This window comes from Geospiza fortis, unplaced genomic scaffold (genome assembly GCF_000277835.1).
Source record: "Geospiza fortis unplaced genomic scaffold, GeoFor_1.0 scaffold1, whole genome shotgun sequence".
In the NCBI taxonomy this organism is placed as follows: Eukaryota; Metazoa; Chordata; class Aves; order Passeriformes; family Thraupidae; genus Geospiza; species Geospiza fortis.
In genome coordinates, this window is record NW_005054320.1 from 1,130,827 (window position 1) to 1,150,097 (window position 19,271).

General features: G+C 37.5%; 1 protein-coding gene across 1 annotated transcript in view; it reads right to left on the reverse strand.

Moving 5' to 3' along the window:
- LTN1 (listerin E3 ubiquitin protein ligase 1) overlaps positions 1 to 17,777 on the reverse strand; it is a 31,615-nt gene extending 13,838 nt beyond the window's left edge. The window contains exons 1-15 of the mRNA XM_014306854.2: positions 17,577 to 17,777; positions 17,181 to 17,279; positions 15,962 to 16,192; positions 14,944 to 14,996; positions 13,838 to 14,018; positions 12,928 to 13,101; positions 11,675 to 11,865; positions 10,359 to 10,497; positions 8,861 to 9,646; positions 8,332 to 8,373; positions 6,960 to 7,152; positions 2,628 to 2,867; positions 1,487 to 1,634; positions 1,086 to 1,236; positions 196 to 397 (exon numbers count right to left, since the gene is read on the reverse strand). Coding sequence (XP_014162329.1) covers positions 196 to 397; positions 1,086 to 1,236; positions 1,487 to 1,634; positions 2,628 to 2,867; positions 6,960 to 7,152; positions 8,332 to 8,373; positions 8,861 to 9,646; positions 10,359 to 10,497; positions 11,675 to 11,865; positions 12,928 to 13,101; positions 13,838 to 14,018; positions 14,944 to 14,996; positions 15,962 to 16,192; positions 17,181 to 17,279; positions 17,577 to 17,705 — 2,959 coding nt within the window. The 5' untranslated portion in view covers positions 17,706 to 17,777. The remainder of the gene's footprint in view (positions 1 to 195; positions 398 to 1,085; positions 1,237 to 1,486; positions 1,635 to 2,627; positions 2,868 to 6,959; positions 7,153 to 8,331; positions 8,374 to 8,860; positions 9,647 to 10,358; positions 10,498 to 11,674; positions 11,866 to 12,927; positions 13,102 to 13,837; positions 14,019 to 14,943; positions 14,997 to 15,961; positions 16,193 to 17,180; positions 17,280 to 17,576) is intronic.
- Positions 17,778 to 19,271: the final 1,494 nt, after the last annotated feature.

Consider the following 19,271-nt stretch of genomic DNA (forward strand, 5'->3'; position numbering starts at 1 on the left):
TCCCAGGAATATAAAAACTACTTTTAAAGAAGACGTGAACATTAAAAAAAAAAAGAGAGGAAAAAAGGCAACAAAAGGTAAAAGGATAATTTCTCATACCTGTATGCCAAACTTTAACTATGCATTTCTAATTTTCAATTCAGGTTACAACTACTACAAAATAAAATTCCTTTAAGTTTTACCATTTTAACTTACTTATATTATCAATTTTTTTTCTTTCAGCATCATGATTTCCATGGACTACACGATTTTTCAGTTGAAGTAGTACCATTTTACTTAATAAGGCTGAAGTACACAGATGGCCTGGAAGTTTAGTTGTGCCACACAGCTTGACACTTGATCCCAGAGGTTCACAATTCATACTAAGCCTTCCTTCCAGAAGAGGCTTGTGCATCCACTGTAATATGTGCATAAAAAGAGTATGAAAAAATACTTTGATCTGTTTAACCTTGAAAATTCAGAATTATTAAGAAACAAATATGAAACATACACATTCATATCAAAAGCACAGTGGTGACGATGACCCACTCCAGTGTATTAAAAATCTAATTGCACAGCAGTAATTTGGAACTGTACTGCTGCTCAGAAACAAATACATTTCTTTAGAACTCTATGTATTTTACAAGAAATTATAGGGTTACTGGTGGCTGCACAGGAAATTTATGTCCTTTCCCACTCTCCTCTATGTATGTCAGCATTTTGTTGATAGATAGCAAACCACATTCTTCTGCAGATATTGGTGTCTTTCACAAAATTAATCTTTATGAAGAATTAACTTAGAGATAAAAACATCTTCCCAATGTATACTCTGTCAGATAAAATTCCTGAACTGTAAAGCAAGTTGCTGGTGCTCTGTGCAGAAAGGGGTAATTTCATGGATTTTGATTTTTCTCCAGTAGTACTGGATAGGTCCATAAACAGAGATTTTATCCTCTTTATGGACAAAGGCTGACAAGAACCTCTGCACAAACATATGGTACCTATAAGCGCAGTGCCATTTCATAAGAAAGCAAGCTTACCACCCTAGGGGACAGAGGCTTGAGGAAAGACTGACCACCCTGTGCAATCCATTAACATTTCCATACCTCAGAGCACAGAGATTCGTGCAATTTCCCCCACTCAATTTTGTTCGGTGTCACATGCTCAACGTAAGCTCTCACAAGACATCCAGACTGTCCATCAGCTTCCATGAGCTTCAACAACAAATCACTGACTGCAGAGATCAAAACCTGAAGCCTGAGAAAAGGAGAAAACACTGCAAACAAGTTTGTCACTATTCATTAAGAGCCATCTGCATATTTTCTATTGATACAATGCTCCATACATGCTGTACCAGAGGTGGTATAAGTTTTGCTCTACCCACTGCCTCCAATAGGCTGAAAAGTCTCAGTAATACAGATGTCAATTAAATAAAGGCTATTATAGCACTGATCCTGTTTTGTTTTGGAGAACAACACATTATGGAACAGATGTGAATCCCAATTACCTTTTAACATCCAAAGAGGAAGACTGAACTTGGTTCTTGACCCACAGTGCAGCTTTAAGCAAAAAGGTGCTCTGAGTGCCCTGAAGCTGATGCACAAGTGAATTTACACCAGACATCCAAGTGTGTTTTAACTTGCATAAAAGTACATCTATTATAGGGAAAAGGAAAAAAGAAAACAAAACAAAAAGTAGACAAGCAAAACTACCACAAACAGGTAAACTCTAAATACAACCTACAGCATATAGCAACAATTACATGTCTAAAGGTCCTACAGTAGGAAAACAATTCTCTTTTCTGTGGTTACATGCAAAAACTATCAAAGGCACATACATAGCTTTCTTGTTGAAGAGCAATTTTAAATTAACTGTGACTCACAGGTAAGATTTAATTCATTTGGGAATTAGAGTGGTGTTCTTGTTATCTGCTACCATATGTCCATACAGGCTTCAAAACCACAGATCTTTCTACCTAAATATTGAACATTCACAACATCAACAGTCATTTATAAAGCAGCAGTGTTTTCCAAGCTAGCACTGTCCTAGTTCACTTCTATGACAACACTGAAACACTGTATTTACTTGTATTAATTTCAGTAAATGCATGTATCAATTTAACACCCTCAAATTCTGCATTCAGAGAATATAAATCAGCATCTCAGATGAACATGAACATGAGACACTGGTAGAGAGAGGCATGGATCACAATTTGTCTAGGCAACTTGGCCAATATAAATGGTTTCAGAATGTTATCTGTAAAGAAGCGATTGCACACATTTTTTCATAGACTCCCCAGACTGCAAAATGAACAAAAAAAGTTTAATTTGTTATATTTCATAGACTTTAAACAACTTCAGTAACAGCCCACAAAGTGTGCAATATCATAGTCTCCAAGTTAGCTGATACTAACATTAAAAAACCTTAAAAATCCTTCTAAACATGTTCAGGACTTGATGCTTAGTAGTAACTATGGGCACTGTAAATTAAAGCACAGATTTTCATGTCAGCTACAGCTGCAATTGCTCAATGTATGTGAACCCAGTATTCTATCACATACTTCCGTGATTCTGTTTCATGAAAAGGAGGAATTTATATGTAATCATCACCTATGAAAAAGCTTGGCTGAAGTTCTTTTTCCAGATTACCTGTCAAGTGTGTTGCATCCTGCCTCTGAGCACACAGCTGAAAGATGGTAAGGAGCAAGTCTTCTGAGGATGGCATCAGCAAACAGCCTTCCACTGAGCTGAAAAAGCTTGAGGCCACATCGCAGATGAAGGATACTGATGGTTCAGTATCTCCAGCTTCAGAAAGATCCTTTGCTTTAGACAGAGCTGCCTGAAGTTTATCAATAATCCTTTCAACAAAGGTTTCACCAATCAATGATTCTATTGGGCAGAGGAAAAAGAAAATATGCTTTGATTGCTTGATAAACACAACCATGCAAAGATGTCATATTAATATAGACTGATTTGATTTTTATTAACTAATTTTGAATGCAAAATAAAGTGCAAAACAGTTTCAGTCTAATGGACACCTAAACTCTTCTATTTCACAGACACCAGCCAACATTTCACACTACTAAGTATCTGTCGTGGTTTGAGAGGAAGTGAGTTTTTTGGAATGCTGTGGTCAAACCAATGGGTGCTCAGATTTGAATACTGGCACCTGGTGTGGCCACTGGGGACATGGATATGCCTCTGAGAACACAGGGGTTAAAAGGAGAGGACTCCCAGGAAACCTTTCCCTTGGGTTCCGCCGGGCCCAGCTGCCGGCTGGGCAGTGCCGGGCCACCTTGAAATCCAATAGCAGGCCGGCTGAGAAGGAGGGGGGAGGGGGGGGTAGAAACCTTACAAATGCTGATCCTCCTGGAGCTGCATGAGAAGAGAGATAAGAGATGAGGTAAGAGGAAATGGGCCACGAGAGAAGTAGAGAAGAATCTTAGCTGGGAGGAGATGATGGAGTGGCTTTTGGCTAAACTTTTCTTGTATAGCCATGGACGGAACCATTTTTTTTCCCTGTTACACAGAGACTGCATTTAGGGGGAGGCAATGGCTTGGAGCCAAGGGAGTGCAGTGATGTTATGTGAAAGAAGGCATGAGCAGAGACAATGGATGAGGAGGGTGGTGGTTGGTGCCCTCGATCTTCAGTGGAAGAGAAGATCTCTGTTTTTGAGACCCCCTCGGCCCCAGGGGGTGAAATTTGCGTGGGACAGGTGTCCCGAAAGTGAGAGACTGTGCTCTTTTTTGGAACTGGACAAAGCACCCTTGAAAGGAAAACCCTAGAAGCAGCTCTGGTCCATGTGCAGTGGTGAGAGTACTGGGCATGGAAGGAAGATGTCACGATGGCAATGATCTCCAGGTGCGGTGCCATTTGTGACAGGAAACACAAGAGGTCTCAACTGTGTTTCCAGAAGAAGCCTATGGCACAAGGGGGACTCCTGGCTCCTTGATGAACTGAGAATTGATTATCTAAATGGTGGTGATGGACCGAGAATTGGTGATCTGAGGGATGGATGTATTGGAAATTTGGTGGGGGGAGGAGGAAATAGTTTTGGAAGGTTTTTATTTTTCCTGTGTGTTTCTTTTTACACATAGTTGTAGTTTAGCTAATAAAGTTTTCTCTTCTTTATTTCTAAGTGGGGGCCTGCTTTGCTTATTCCTGGTCACATCTCACAGCAGATACCAGGGAGAATGTTTTTTCATGGGGGCACTGACATTGCGCCAGCGTCAAACCATGACAGTATTTTTTCTCTAAACCAGCTGAAGCAGCTTTGAAAAAGGTATTAAAGATAGAGCAAGTGCAAAGTGATCCTTCCCCCTTTTATGCCCTCCTAGCTTCTGGCAACCAACTGTGAGCCCATGATTTCACTGTACTATTGCATATAGCCACAAACATGCTTAGATCCTTTTTCATGGGATACAAGCAAGCCAATCCCATTTATCCTCAAACTCCACAGTATCCTGTGGCAATGAGTTCCATTATTTAATTATAAACTGTATGAAGAAGTTTACTTTTCTTGGCCCTCAAGACTGCTACCTAAGCATGTGTTAGAAATTCAAGTTCTTCCCCTGAAAGAAACAATGATACATTTCTCACCATTTGCATTTTCTATATAAATTGCAATTTTACGGCTTTTAAGCACAACCCCGTCCTTAAATCACTTCCACTAGAAGCTGACAAATTCTTGTCTGTTTCCTTGCCTCTACAAGCAGAAGCCACTGCTTGTCTAACCATCCCTGCCAGACTTCCTTGGGCATATTCTATTACACGTTTTTCAAAAGCATATAGAATATTGCAAGTGACCAACCTTGAACAAGAATATTGCAGCGACCAAAACGACATGCAGTATTCCAGATATTAACTACATATTCAGTATATTGACTACATGCTATAATTTTAATTTGTCCTCTGTTCTTTTCACAACAGCTTCTAATAAACTGTGTTCCTCTTTTACTACTTTTTTACAACCCGTCACTTACAGGGAAACACCACAATGACTGAAGATCTCTTTTTGAGTTTTAACAGGTCAGAGTCTGTCATTGAATTGATATAGTTACAATTGTGTTCTTCCCATGTATACCTGTAGTATTTATTGGCTTTGGATTTCTTTTGTAATCTTTTGTATCAGTTAAGCATTCAGTATCCCAACACACTGCTATGGGTCTCTGAAGTTTCAGCAACAATTATCTTCCTTTCACTATTTATCCTTTTTCCCCTTTAATTCCTTTCATCCTAGGCCACTATCCATGAAAGGCTCTCCTATTCTCTCCAAGACAATTTGCTTAAGAAACTTAGATAAGAGATCTCATTGAAAAAATCCTTTTGAAAGTCCACATACTCTACTTTGGTTTTAATGACTAAGTCAAGAACCACCATAGCTCCTCAAAATCTCTTAAGTTTCAATCAAAATGATTTAAAAACAGGTCACCCACCACCCAGCAGAAAATGAGCTCAGGAGTGCCTCTGGCTCTAGAGTCAAAAAGCAAAGTCACTGGACAATCAGCCCTAGAACATCACACACTCACAAGCACATGTGTTGAACTCTCTGTGGAGAGAGGAAAGAGGTTTTTCCTAATAGTCCTTTACATCAGAAGTTCCAGTAACAGAAAAAACAATCTTAGGACACCTTCAGGATGCCTTGTCTAAGAACATGCACCACAATGAGCTGCCTGTGTGTATCTTTGAAACTTGGAAGCACTATGAATGTGTGTAGTAAACTCCATGGACATAGGGAAAGCCCCATGGAGAATTGAATAATAGGAATGCTGAGACAGCAACATTAGTTCCTGTCTCCCTGACCTCCGCCCCAAAGCTTATCCCTGTAACCCTATAGGCTATGTTACTTTAACCCTTACTATCGGTCAAATCTGGATCCTCCTGAACACTATAAAAGGGGCATAGCTTAGCCCATTCGGGCAGAAGAAGAGCTGACTCGGGACCTTTCGCAGATCTCCCCAATACAGCCACCGCTGCGGAACCCCCGAGCGCCTCATTCTCCTCTCCATCTGCTGCAGCCTCAGCCCTGGCTCACTACTGCCTAGCAAGCAAGAGCTGGAATCCTGAGAGCTTGCAATCACTATAAGAGCTGATAACCACCATTGCTTGCTAGCAGGTAGCCCTGTGGCATCGGCCTGAGCTAAGCCTGGCAACTCGGGCACCCTGTCCCCCTGGGGACTGGGCTCCTTATAATAATAAGGCCATAACAGAGGCTTTTATTACTAAATGTGCACAGCATCCACTGACACTGAAATATGTCACCACAGGGATCAAAGCAAATGCGGAGTTTACATGGAAAACATGAAGAAAAATGAACTCCCCTGGAAGTCTACAAAAGATACTAAAATTGCAAACAAATGAAACAGGATGATATTAACAAATTAAAGAGAATGCTATGAATAATAGCTATTAATAAAAAAATCAGAATACATATACAGCATAAGAGCACATACAGAGTTTTAAAGACATAAAAATAAATGGAAATGGCTTAAAACAATTCAAAGATCTTGTAACAAAGCATTACTAAAACACACATAGGTTCATAACAATTGATTTGGTATTCCAGTTTTTAAGATAAATTTCACATGGTATGGTTTAAAAATTCATATTATTTTACAGCACATCAGCTGATAGATCAAGCTTACTTAAATTTTCCTCAAGTTTTCAAAACTTGCAAATCTGAATCTTCTCTTTAAATACTGCCCTTGTTTAGCAATGTGGACCAAAAAAATGGCAGCTACTGCTGCAAGTTAGCGTTACAAAATTAAATAGTATGTAGTAAACTGGCTTAAGTATAAAAAAAGCCCAAAACTAAGAAACAAAAACCCCAACGAAAACTAACCAATCAACAATAAACTACCGGGAGAAAACCTAAATGTTCTACATGAAGTATTCTGGAAGATCCCAAATTCTTTCAATCTTATGCAAAGGGTAAGTGCAGCATTTACACTTCATGAACTCAAAGGATTATATATGCTCACCACTTTTAACGTGCTGCGACAACACCAAGCTCAGAAGGGTCCACCTTTCTGAAGAGGCTGATCCTGATGAGGCTGCGCTAGGTTTTAAGCCCAGGTGACACAGATCATCCGCCAGCATTACCAGTCTTTCTCCAAGCGTGTCTCCTTTCAACCAGTCAGAGACTAAGGAAAGTTTTGCTGTGCCTGAGCATGCCTGGATCACAAGAAACACATTCCAGGAATCTTTGAGGGTATAGAATAATAGAATGGTTTGGGTTTGAAGGGACCATAAAGATCATCTTCCAAGTTCCAATTTAACTACCAACCCCCTGCCATGGGCAGGGATACCTCCCAGCAAACCAGGCTACTCTAAACCCCATCCAACCTGGCCTTGAATACTTCCAGGGATGGGGCACCCACAGCTTCTCTGCGTAACCCATTATTAACTATTAACTTTTATTACTAAGCATAAGATTAGTATGTCAAACTTGCACACAGAGTGAGAATTATATCATCTGCCATTAAAAGCCTTCAGATTTTGCACCTGCAACAACACCCCCCAACTTTCTTTTTGTCAGAGACTGCAACTTATGGCTGGGTCAGATCTCTACTGCAGAGTGAAACAAATCACCTTCTGAAAATGCTTCCTTATGTTTCTCCTCCAACTATAGAGCCCTGGAAATTCCTCCACTGGAGTTAGAAAAATAACTTCTGGATGACCGAGTTGGCTGAAATAAAGTCTACTTACAACATTAAAACTGTTTACAGCACCTGAATTTCTTTAAGAAGAAAGAGAAGGTCACAAAAACTTTATTTTGCTGATGAGCCACTGTAAGTTAAAAAATCACAAAAACTCAGTATTCCTAATATACACAGCATATGTGAGGGAAGATCCTGTGGTCTATGGACCGAACTGTAAGTCAAGTGTTATGAGTTCTTGTCCAAAAATTCATCATACACTTCCTATTTCATCCCATGCAATTACTTAAACGTCAGTTTGTCAATATTCAGCGGAAAAAATTGAATACTACCTTTCCCTTATAAGCACCTTGTAGGGATGATGATATAAATAATAATTTTAATTATTGGTCTAATCCCCAGCTCCATTCTCTCTAGTTTAGAATAGATGATCCACAAATCAGGAATCCCTCTGGCTCACAAAGCAAACTGACTGAAAACAGACGGGACAAAGATTTTTTTGTTTTGACACCATCATTTCATTTTTAAGACTGTCCCCAGATTTAAGTGCATTTAAATCAAACACTACTCTAAAACTGTAAGATTTTCAAACTATGGAAATTACCACTACAAACACATATGAGTCTCAAAGCTAACATCAGAGAATTATTAAAAATTACGCATAACAAGAACAAAAAAAAATCTTAATCTTTACCTTTTGAATTATCTGGAGAAAAATAACCCACTTAAGATCCATCTGAAAAGAAAAACAAAATTCCCCAATATTTAATAAAAATCTTTGCTGAACAGGAAGAAACAATGCCATTTTATCTGTTCTGCAGGCATAAGTAGAAGCTGATAAACTTCAGTTACAAAGTTATTGATTGTATCATTTTTGTCTTGCAAATCTTTCTCTCCCACAAAATTCAGTAAGGGACTGTATTTCTACAAAAGGCTACCAATGACGACTATTAAAATACACTGTATAAAGAACCAAGAGCAGAGAAATTCTGATGATACTTTTTTAAAATTATTTAGACCATATAGAAAATGACAGAACCTTTCACTCCAACACTATCATGTCCAACTTTCCAAAAACTATCTTCCTTATGCTGAACTTAACCCAAATTCATGTAGAATTATCATCCATGCAACAGTGCCAAAATAAGATTATTAGTGAACCACAGCCCACAATAACAGTAATGACTCTGATAAAAATTAACAACATCATGTACAAGTCATACCTTTGCTAAATCATCAAGAATGACTTTCCTTTCATCATTATTGTTGCAACAATGAAGTACACTGTATAAAATATCAACCAGGAAATGGGTGTCTTTTCTCCAGTCTTCTTTCAGCCAGGTTATTAAATTCAGATACAGAAACTGTACAGATGGACTTCGGTTATGAGCTTTCACTTCATTTTGGGATTCAGCTTGAGCAGGACTTACATTATTTCCCTGCTCTAAAAGTACTTGGAAAACTCTGTTTGAGGAAAAAGTGTTGAGCAGGGCAGAGAGAAAGTTCAAATGCCGTTCTGACTTCTGTTCATTGACATACACGATGCTCAGCTCGGCCAGGTTGCAGACTAAGTTCTCTAGAGGTTCTTTCCTTAGACGTGACGTTTGCTGCAAGTCAGCCTGAATTTCAGAGTCACCATTTCTAACTTCCATGAGCTTTCGACTCTCAGTGTTCCTTTCAAATTCATCCTCATCTGTAAATCTGATTTTTAGAGATTTTCTATTGTTTGGTTTCATAGCACTCTTTGGATTATGAAGAATTTCTAGCATACCAGATATGGCAAACAGTAATTTCTTGTCAGCATCCAACCTATCAACATGAAGTATACACATTTTTAAAAGATGGCCCCAAAAATCTGACAACAGTTTCTGGAAAACTTCATCTGTGCCATCATCATTGGAGAGTTCTGCTTTAGCTTCCCAGGAACTCAGCATTTCTGCTGTTTGATAAAACAATGGTCCACTTTGTAACTTGGGCTCCTTAAGTACAGCACTGACAAAAGGAATTAGCTATAAAGACAAAAAAAATGTATTTAAGAACAGTGATCCAATTTATAAAATCATTTTATTCTTTATAATGCCAAGAAATTACATAATTCTGAAAAACATTCTGGAAGCAACCCTGCAAATATCAGAATTATTTATGTTTGAACATTTTATAAAAACATACAGGATGGGAGGCACTTTTCCCCCCTTAAATATAACTTTAATTGCACAGTAAAAAGGATTATTTCATAGGAAGAAAAAAACCCCTAAATTCAGTACCTTTACTTTTGTTACACATTGCTCTCTACAACTCCCTGAAAGGAGGTGGACGCGGGTCTCTTCTGCCATGTCTCAAGTGAAAGGATGAGAAGGAATGGCCTTAAATTGTAGCAGGGGAAATTCAGACCAGGTATTGAAAAAAAATCAATGGAAATGCGGTCAGGTATTGGAATAAGTTGCCCAGGGAGTTGGTGGAGTCACCAGCTCTGGAAGTGCTTAAGAGACACCTGGATGAGGCTCTTGGGGACATGGTCTGGGGGGGATTTTGATGGGGCTGGGCTGACAGTGAGACTGGATGATCTTGTCTTTTCCAGCCTTGACAATTCTGTGTGGTTTTTTCCATAAAATCTAAGGAAACTCTAACAGAGAAGTAAATCCCCACCTAAAATTCACATTTCTCTTTAATTTTGACTTATTAAATGTACACACAACAATATTCAGTATTTCTGATTAATACCTGGTCACATATAAGCATTTGATGAATTTGGCTTTGGTCTTCTCCTTTCTGTAGTACAGCAAAGCACAGACATTCCATAAATGCAGTTATAATTGCTGAACTTTCTGAAGGACTGGCTATTGTCCTCTCATTTGACAACCTGTGAGAAGACACAGAAGAAACCAAGTAACCCAGTTTTCAAGAAATCCAGTATGAATGTTATCAATGTACCCTCAATTACGTTGTTCTGATCCAGAGACCAGTATGAGAATACAAGATCACAGAGTCATTTACAGGAGTCAGACCAAAATAAAGTCAATTTAGAAAGCTGATTAACCCAAGAATTTAACAGAATCTATATCAATGAAATTCTTCATTCGGTCTTAGCTTCAGAAAAAACAGATCTATATAAACAGAGAAGCCATATACAGCCTAGCACAGTGTCTCCTGTTTCATTTGGCTGTCAAAAGTCTTTTGCAATTTTCCACACATACCACAGAAGTTCAGAGAGTGTCACCTTTTGTCATTACAGGGAAAAAAAAAAAGAGGAAGAAAAAGAAAGCCACTTAAAGACAGTCTCTCCAGTTTTGAGTTGGAAAACCTGCAATTTCTTTGCTTTTTAATGAATACTAGATCACACACACGAATGATCACAGAATTATTACAATGATTACTACATGTAATAAAATTCTATACTTTTCAAACAAACCCCTACATAACTCTTCTCCAAGAGCTCTGCTAATTTTCACACCAACATCAGCAGAGAATTGATTTTTTTTCATTTACTTTTTAAATAAATTAAATTTCAGCATTTCATAAAATACTTCTATATGCTTTTGAGTATGCAATGCATAAGTGCACATTTAAATTACATTTGATAGAAAGGTGGTTTTGAGGTATTTTAAAGGCAGAAAGTACAAGCAGTTTCATCCTTTAAAAATGAGTATCACAAAAATTACCGTTTGTGCATAAAGGAAATGTCACTATCACAAGGCTAATCTCCTATGTAAGAATTACACACTGGTGAGAAGAGCATGATTCCTAAGAGTCATTCTTAATTATAATAATGTTCCATACTCAAATTTGTCATGGAATAAACACAAAGCTTTGACAAGGAAAGATAACAATGCTTCATGTAAGGAAGATATAGTAAAATCAAAAGGAAAGCTGAAGGTTTAAAATGACAGGAACAGCCACAAAGGACTGACTCCAGTTTTGGATTTTGAAAATAATTTTAAAAATATAATCTCATTTATCTTCAAATGCTTAAAGATTAGTTTCATTATTTCCAAATATAAAAGAGACTGATTCCAAATAAATAAATTTGTGGTCCATACCCTTGAATTATAGAGCCGAAAAAAACCCTGAAGTATTCCAGCTTCGGTTCCACAACATCAGGAGGCACCTTGCTAATGAAGGGCAGGAGGTTTGGGTAGATAATGGTAGCTAATCCTCGCCCACCTTCTCGAAGCACTGTCCAGAGCTTCGGCAGAACTCCTTTCCTGGCATTTACATGACTCCAACAGTCCTACAGAAAGAAATTCATTTACTATAAATTAAACAACAAGATGTTGCCTCAGAAGAACCCCCAAGGTAGCCACTTAACCTACATCCCCATATTATAGCTGAAACATGTCATTGTGAAATTTAAATTCTGTTAAGTTACTCACTTGCCAGTATCTTTAAAATAATTTTCTCCCTATTTTGGCTTGTGAAGTTAACATGATAGAACTATTTCTGCACTGTTTAAAATCAATTGACCTTCCTTATTAGCAACTGCAATTAAAGGTTTGTCTTTAATCATACTTTCATGATGCTTCATAGGAATCACTGTTGTAATTAATACTGTATTTAATTTTAAGTTCTCATTATCAAGACAAGCCAATGAGTTTGGAAGTATCACTAACTTCAAAACTCTCTTTGAAAATTTTCTGATGGTTAGAAACTGCTTTGGCACTTCCCCCTCCCTAAATTTTTTTGTCATCTGATCTATTTTATTTATTATCATATCTATTATAGTTCAAGGTACCGATATTTATAACAAGCTGAACAAAGACCATTTACGGGTTTTTCTTCAAGAAAACTTGTTCCAGCTCATTCCAGCAGTTGCAAAAGGGAGCTGCAGCGTTAAACCCTCAAAGTATCCCAGTCTATGGCAAAAACTCATCCTGCTAATAAATTCAAAGCCAGTGTTTCACTTAAAATTAAGGGAACAAAAACCAAAAAACCAAACAAAAAGCTATAGAACCCTTACATTTGAAGGGGAAACAAACTAACAAAAAATGCACTGCAGGTCTTTTTTATAACTGTCTTTAACAAAGAAAAAGGTTTTAAGCATTATTTGACTAACTAGTAACTACATTGGATAAAAGGGTTTCAGGTTAATTAAATTAAATTCATAAAACAACTCTAGTTTTCAGATATGCTGGACATGATATATTTGAAAGTTACACTGAAAGAAGGAGGATGTACCCTTATGGAATTCCTGTTATTAACCATAAAGAAAACCCAGTCAAGCCTGTCTTCCTAATTCTACACAGAGAACAACACTTGGTGAAAAGTTAAATTTGATGAAAATGTCTCACATTACCTCAATAGTGGTGACAGTATAAAGCACTGCTTCCCAAAGAGCAGGACACACCACTGCATCACTGTCATCAATGCTGAGAAGAACAGCAGGACAAACTCTTGGTGCTTCAGCTTTCACCACCTCAGGCAAGTGCTGACAAAAAGCAGAAATCAGCTCAAAGAAAGCTGAGCGAACCTGACAGAGGTCACAGAAGGAAAAACAAAATTTGTCACTATATGTAGTTAATAAGATTCCTTTTAAAGTCAACAAAAGTTTACAATACACCATGCCCGTATCTTATCACATTAACAAAGGTTAAAATATTATTAAAAACCAAGAAAAACAAAGTAGTTAATAAACAGTCTTATCAAATATTTTAATGTAATTTGTTTAGTGATGAAATGCCTGTCAAAAGTTGTATTTTTATATACTTCTCAAAAGGCATTTTTTCCCAAAAGCAACTTAAAGCTTTTGAACAAAATACTATTGCATTAATTCATTACTCTATGTACAGATTAAAGACCAGTAAAATTGTTTAAAAAACGAAAACATGCTGTAAGTTGACAGAATTTGTATCTTCTACATGAATCTTAATGATGGCAGATTGCCAAAAAGTAGATCATGATGATATGGATACAAAAGTTTAGCCTACTGGATAAATTTTCAAGCAATATTGTCTATATTGAGTTTGGCTGGTTTTTTAACATTAAGTCAGTCAGATATTAGTCCCAGTTCAAAAAGATTTATAATTAGTTAACTGAACAGTTTCTTTAGCCTTTCTGGAATCTACATAGAAACCTGAAGGCTCTTTCAAACCTAAGCAAAGTACCAAGTGCATCCTTGGAGAATACAAGTAATTAATACTTCCTTAGGTTAAGGGTATTACCTGTAACGAAAACCAAGCAAAATAAAGAAGAAATTAAAAAGTCACCTGTGATACATTGTTTTTGCTATATTTCCAAAATTTGTTTTGGGATAGAAGTGACATTAACTTTTCCTCCAATGAATGCATCTCTTTCTTTGGCAACATGCTGAGCAACTTTTTTAAAGCTAACAAGGAACAGGTCAGAATCCGGAAAAATTTGGCTTCCCTTTCTTCTTCTGGTACAGTTCTCAGAAAGCAAAACAAACAAAAAAGTTAAAAGTGGACCACAAATAAACCAGCAGCCATCCCAAGTTTGTCTAAACTAAACTGCCTTCATTTTTTTTTGTGTTCATTTTTCGATTTCAGGTGCCAGCAATGTAAATACATAAACTTTCCATAGGTTCTAACTTACACTATGAAGTGTTAGAAAAAAAGTTACAAGTCATCTCATCTTCCAGCTACTCACAAATTATAGTCTTAAAAGAGCTGAAACAAAATTAGATAACTGATAACACTTTCAAAAACATTTATACTTAAGTGTTGTAGTAATAAGCAGCTGGGACTCAATTTTATCATGCTGAAAAAGTCAATTCTTTATTCACAAAGCTCATATTAATAGGAAATATCAGAAGGTACTGTATTAGACCAAATTGGCTAACAATACACTGACACTCAATTTAATCGTCAGTAAATGGCTAGGGTGTCCATCTGTCAAATCTCTTCATTTTTGGTTAGTTTACATATTTTGTTCACTGATCTTTATGAGACAGATTTTTTGTTTATTGTAGGTGCAAACAGTTCTCTTACCAGAATAGTCTGTTGTGTTAACTGCCTTCATTTTTTATGATTTTTCACATGGGAATTTAGCTAGCTGCACTTAGAATACGTAACAGGCTAGCTGGTAATTTAGCAGAACAAGGCCTGATTTTATATAATAAATTATATAATAAATAATATAATATAAATATAATATATATATATATTTGGCCTTTCTTTTATAATATCTCTACTTGTACGCAACACTTAAGTCCCAATCAAAGTTGCTGGGATCTGGATTCAAATAATTATTCTGTCTCCTGAAACAAAACTAAATTCACTACTTCCAGGGACAGAGAACCCAGTAAAGATCAAGATTTAAAGAATTAAATATACATTTAAGCAGGCAAACATACTGAGGGTCACTAAGCGTATCAGCTGTTTCCTTCAGAAGGTGATCTTGGAGTACCTATGGGGGAAAAAACATGCATATAAACACAAAGAAATCTAACACTTATATTTGAACAATATAGTCCACACATTATTCAGAGACAGCCCTACAATAAAATTTCACAACCTCTGAGCTGTCTTTCTAATATTTTTAGACATGCTAGTAAACATGCTAGAAGAGAATTTGATTCATGGTAGCTGTGGTACTGTCTGAATTGAGTCTCCCTAACACTTAGTAAATTGCAGTCCCATGTCAATGTGCTCCTGCTAAAAAGAAGCCAAAAGGAGGCAAATCAAATCAGTTAGGTTTGCACATGATGGACCAGCAATGCAATCTTCGAACTTTTTTTAATTCAGTCCACTGAGTATCATATCTAACTGACAGAAAAGCATAATGGTCAGAATTAAACTTGTAGATGCTGAAACACTGCTCAGCATTCTGCATTCTTTTTCACTATAGCTAAACTACTCCAACATCATTATTCCATCTGTCAGCAACATTATGTGTTGACTGAACATCATTACACAGGAATGCACACAAGGAAATTCACAATTCATTCCTTTGGTTCCAGTCATTCTCATCTCAAGTCCAAAAAAATATGTATTTTTTTCTCTGCATTCCTTATTATTTTTCTTTCTTATATTTCCTTACAGAAGAAATTCTTCCCTGCGAGGGTGGTGAGGCACTGGCACAAGTTACCCACAGAAGCCGGGACTGTCCCATGCCAGGAAGTGCTCAAGGCCAGGTTAGACAGGGCTTGGAGAAACCAGCTCTAGTGGAAGGTGTCCTAGTCTACAGCAGGGGGTGGAACACAAAGACCTTTTAAAAGTCCTTTCCAACCCTAACCATTCTCTTCACAGGGGCAAAGTTTCAGGCAAGAAAGAAATTTAACCATGAAGCACAGATGGGGGAAGGATGACTTTTAAACTTATAACAGACATTGACATATACAAAGCCTTAAAGAAATACAAAAGTAAACTCACATTAAGAATTTCATCCTTACAGAATACTAAGGCTTCAGGTTGCTTGCTCAAAGGAAAAGCCTTCTCAAAAGCCACTTTTGCTGCAGAAGCAGCAGGGGAGAAAGTGTCACACTGAGCAATCAGCCAGTAACCCATGATACTTTTTAAGTAAGGAGCTAAGTGTTTTTTGACTTTAAGAATCAGTTGCTCAAAAGATTGCTGAGTTGCTTCTCGAACACGGCGATCATGATCCTGTTAAACATAGAAAAGAAGGAAAAAAAGAGAAAAGTTTATTGGTTTAAGAAATGTACCTTTGATTTCAGGTACTTCAAAGCAAAAGTGGTGATTAAAAAGCCATGTTTGCAATTAATTGGATTTGAAACATAGATTTGAAAATACACACCAATGACAAAAAAGTTTTGGTATCCCAAGGTATGGGGAGAGTCCTAATTTGGTAGCATCATATTCCCAAACTGTTGTACACTCAGATTGTAACTTTCTCCTGATATCCCAAACAACAGTTTTTGTTTCCAATTTATACAAACATTTTACAGACAGACAAGAGGGAGGAGAAACAGGAAGCCTTGAAGACATCTTCTGAGTTAGAACTACCATAAGCTGTGCAATGCTATCCTTTGTTTGCATATGAGTTTACAACATCATAATTTTTTACACTCTCGACTCCAGAAAGAAACAGTAGGAATTCCTTTAATGGTTAAGAATAGTGATTCATTTTGTTCCATACCATGTTTTCAACAGTAGCCATTCTATACAGCTTGGAAATACAATAAATAGATGAAGAAACTTATTGCTAATCTGGCTACACGCGGTCTTTTCATATTTGGGTTTGGAGTATTTTTTTAATGTTAAGTCTGGTCAGCCCTAGATCAAGAAAGTTTATAATTATGTTAACTGAACAGACTCTCTAGCCTTTTTGGAATCCACATAAAAGAACTTTTCCTAAGAAATGTAGTATCATCTTTTAAACATAAAGGTCTAATAGACCTATCAAGGAAGTACATCCCAGACATCAACAGTTGAAGATTCCACCCACTGCCAATACTGAAATCTGTCCCACAAAAAGAACAGTATTTTCCTTCAACTTGATGTTTCTTCTAGAACAAGTCAGTAATTCCAACAAAGGTAGATAGGTCGAACAAACAAACAAACAAAGACCACTTTAGAGGTAGTCATAGGAAGTAGATAGGTAAGTTTCTAATTTAAATACTTAAATACTTACCAGTGAAATTTTACAATAAATTCTTGGCCAGTAAGGAAGAACACCTTTAACAACTTCCGCTTCTCTTTCCTTGCACATCGTCCCAAACTCTTGCATAGCCTAAAATTAAAATATCAAGAGCATGACTTAAGAAATCAGGTAGATATATTCTGTAATTTAGCAGTTTGTAACCAAAACTGCAACTTCCTTTTCCAAAAATCAAATAATTTCTTGCAAATGAGCATTCATAGAGATAATTGCATGATGGACCTTGCTCTAGGTTATCCAGGATATCATCTGAATTGCAGTTCTAGCAAATCCATCAAAGTGAAATTAGTCATTTCCTCTTCCTCCCTTAAGAAAACGGTATCATTCTCCAATTAAAAAAAAAATATGGGGGGCAAAGGATACACTTACTTTTAACTTGGTTGTGACATCCCTTTTAGAAAGTTTTCGCAATATCATTCGGAAATCAGCATCCACAAGGCTGTCTACTTCTTCTGCTCCTTGAATTGCAGGAACATATCCTAGATCGCTCTGAGACATCCCAAAGCCGATAAACCCAGGCACTGTTCCACGTTCTTTCGCAAGGAGCTCTGCAGCTCGGCCACTGCTAGAAGGCTGACAAAAGAAAAGGGACAGGAGTCAATTATCCATTTAATTTTATTTTGCACACATTATGCATTTAAAAATATGATCCTAATTTTACTTTATAATGAACCTTCTAATTAACATAAAGTCACTCAAAGAAGAGTCCACCTGTGCTTTAAACATAGAAACCTAGAAAATTATTCTTCTCTTTAGGATCAGGCTGAGAGACTTGGGGCTGTTCAACCTGGAAAAGAAAAGGCTCAAGGGGGCCCACAGAATATCCTTCCACTATCTGCAGAGAGCCTACAAGGAAGCTGGAGAGAAGTCTTCATCAGGAACTGTAGTGATACAAGGAGGAATGACTTCAAACTGAAACAAAATAGGTTTCAATTACATATTAAATTCTTGCCTGTAAGGGTGGTGAAGCCCTAGCACAGGTTGCCCAGAAAAGGAGGGGCTGCCCCATCCCTGGAAGTGTTCAAGGCCAGGTTGGACAGGGCTTGGAATAACCTGGTCTAGTGGAAGGTGTCCCTTCCCTTGGCAGGAGGTGGGACTGGATGAGCTTTAAAGTCCCTTCCAACCTAAATCACTCTGTGGGTCTATTTGATGATTCTGTGAATCAGAATTCTCTTTTCACATAATGCATGAATACTTATGGAAAATTATTGCTTTTGTTGCTTTTTTGCTATACAAAAAAAGCCTAACAGAAAATTCCTTCTGTAAGCAAACAATTTATTAAGAATCTATAAACAATTTATTAAGAAACTATTTATCCTCCTTCACTATTTCTGGCTTTCCTAGTTCTTATACAGCTTCCTAGTTCTTATACAGGCCAATACAGCTCCCAGGGAATTCTCCTTTATTCTCTGAACAAACAAAAACACACAGACAAAATAAAGGATTCTCTCAGCAACCAAGTGGCCAAAAATGATTTAGAAAAATGTAGCAAAAGCATGCATATGTAACAAATATAATAAATATCATCAGACAGTGTGTGTTTTGGAGCTCAGCACCTCTTCTAGTTTACCCCATTTGCCCATTGTATTATTGGCTCAGGTTTGTTTCAACGCTCTTTTCAAAAGACTGCCCCAAAACTAACTGAGGCTTAAATGTCCTCTGGGACACCTTATAATGCAAATACCTTTTATCTCCTTATGGCAGCAGGAGTTTTGTGAGCTTGTGGGGTTTAAACAATCTTTTCTGCATGTGAGCTGTTAAGGATATGCTGCTTTGCGTTCCCTAGTCTTCCCTAAATCCACGGAGGAATTAGGGAACTTGAACACCAGACTTCTCCCACAATTCTGAGTGATAGGGCAGATGTCACGTCATCTCTGGCCTTTTGGCAAGAGTGTATTCTAAAACTCCGCACAGAAAACCACACCGAATGCACCATCGGCACCTTGCTGAATCTACACTCGCGGTGATTTTGCTCTCCGTCTCCGTACAAATACCACAGCAGCAGCAGTCACGCTCCCCTAAAGCACGACCCAGGCCAAGAGGCGGCTTCGGGCCCGGCCCCAG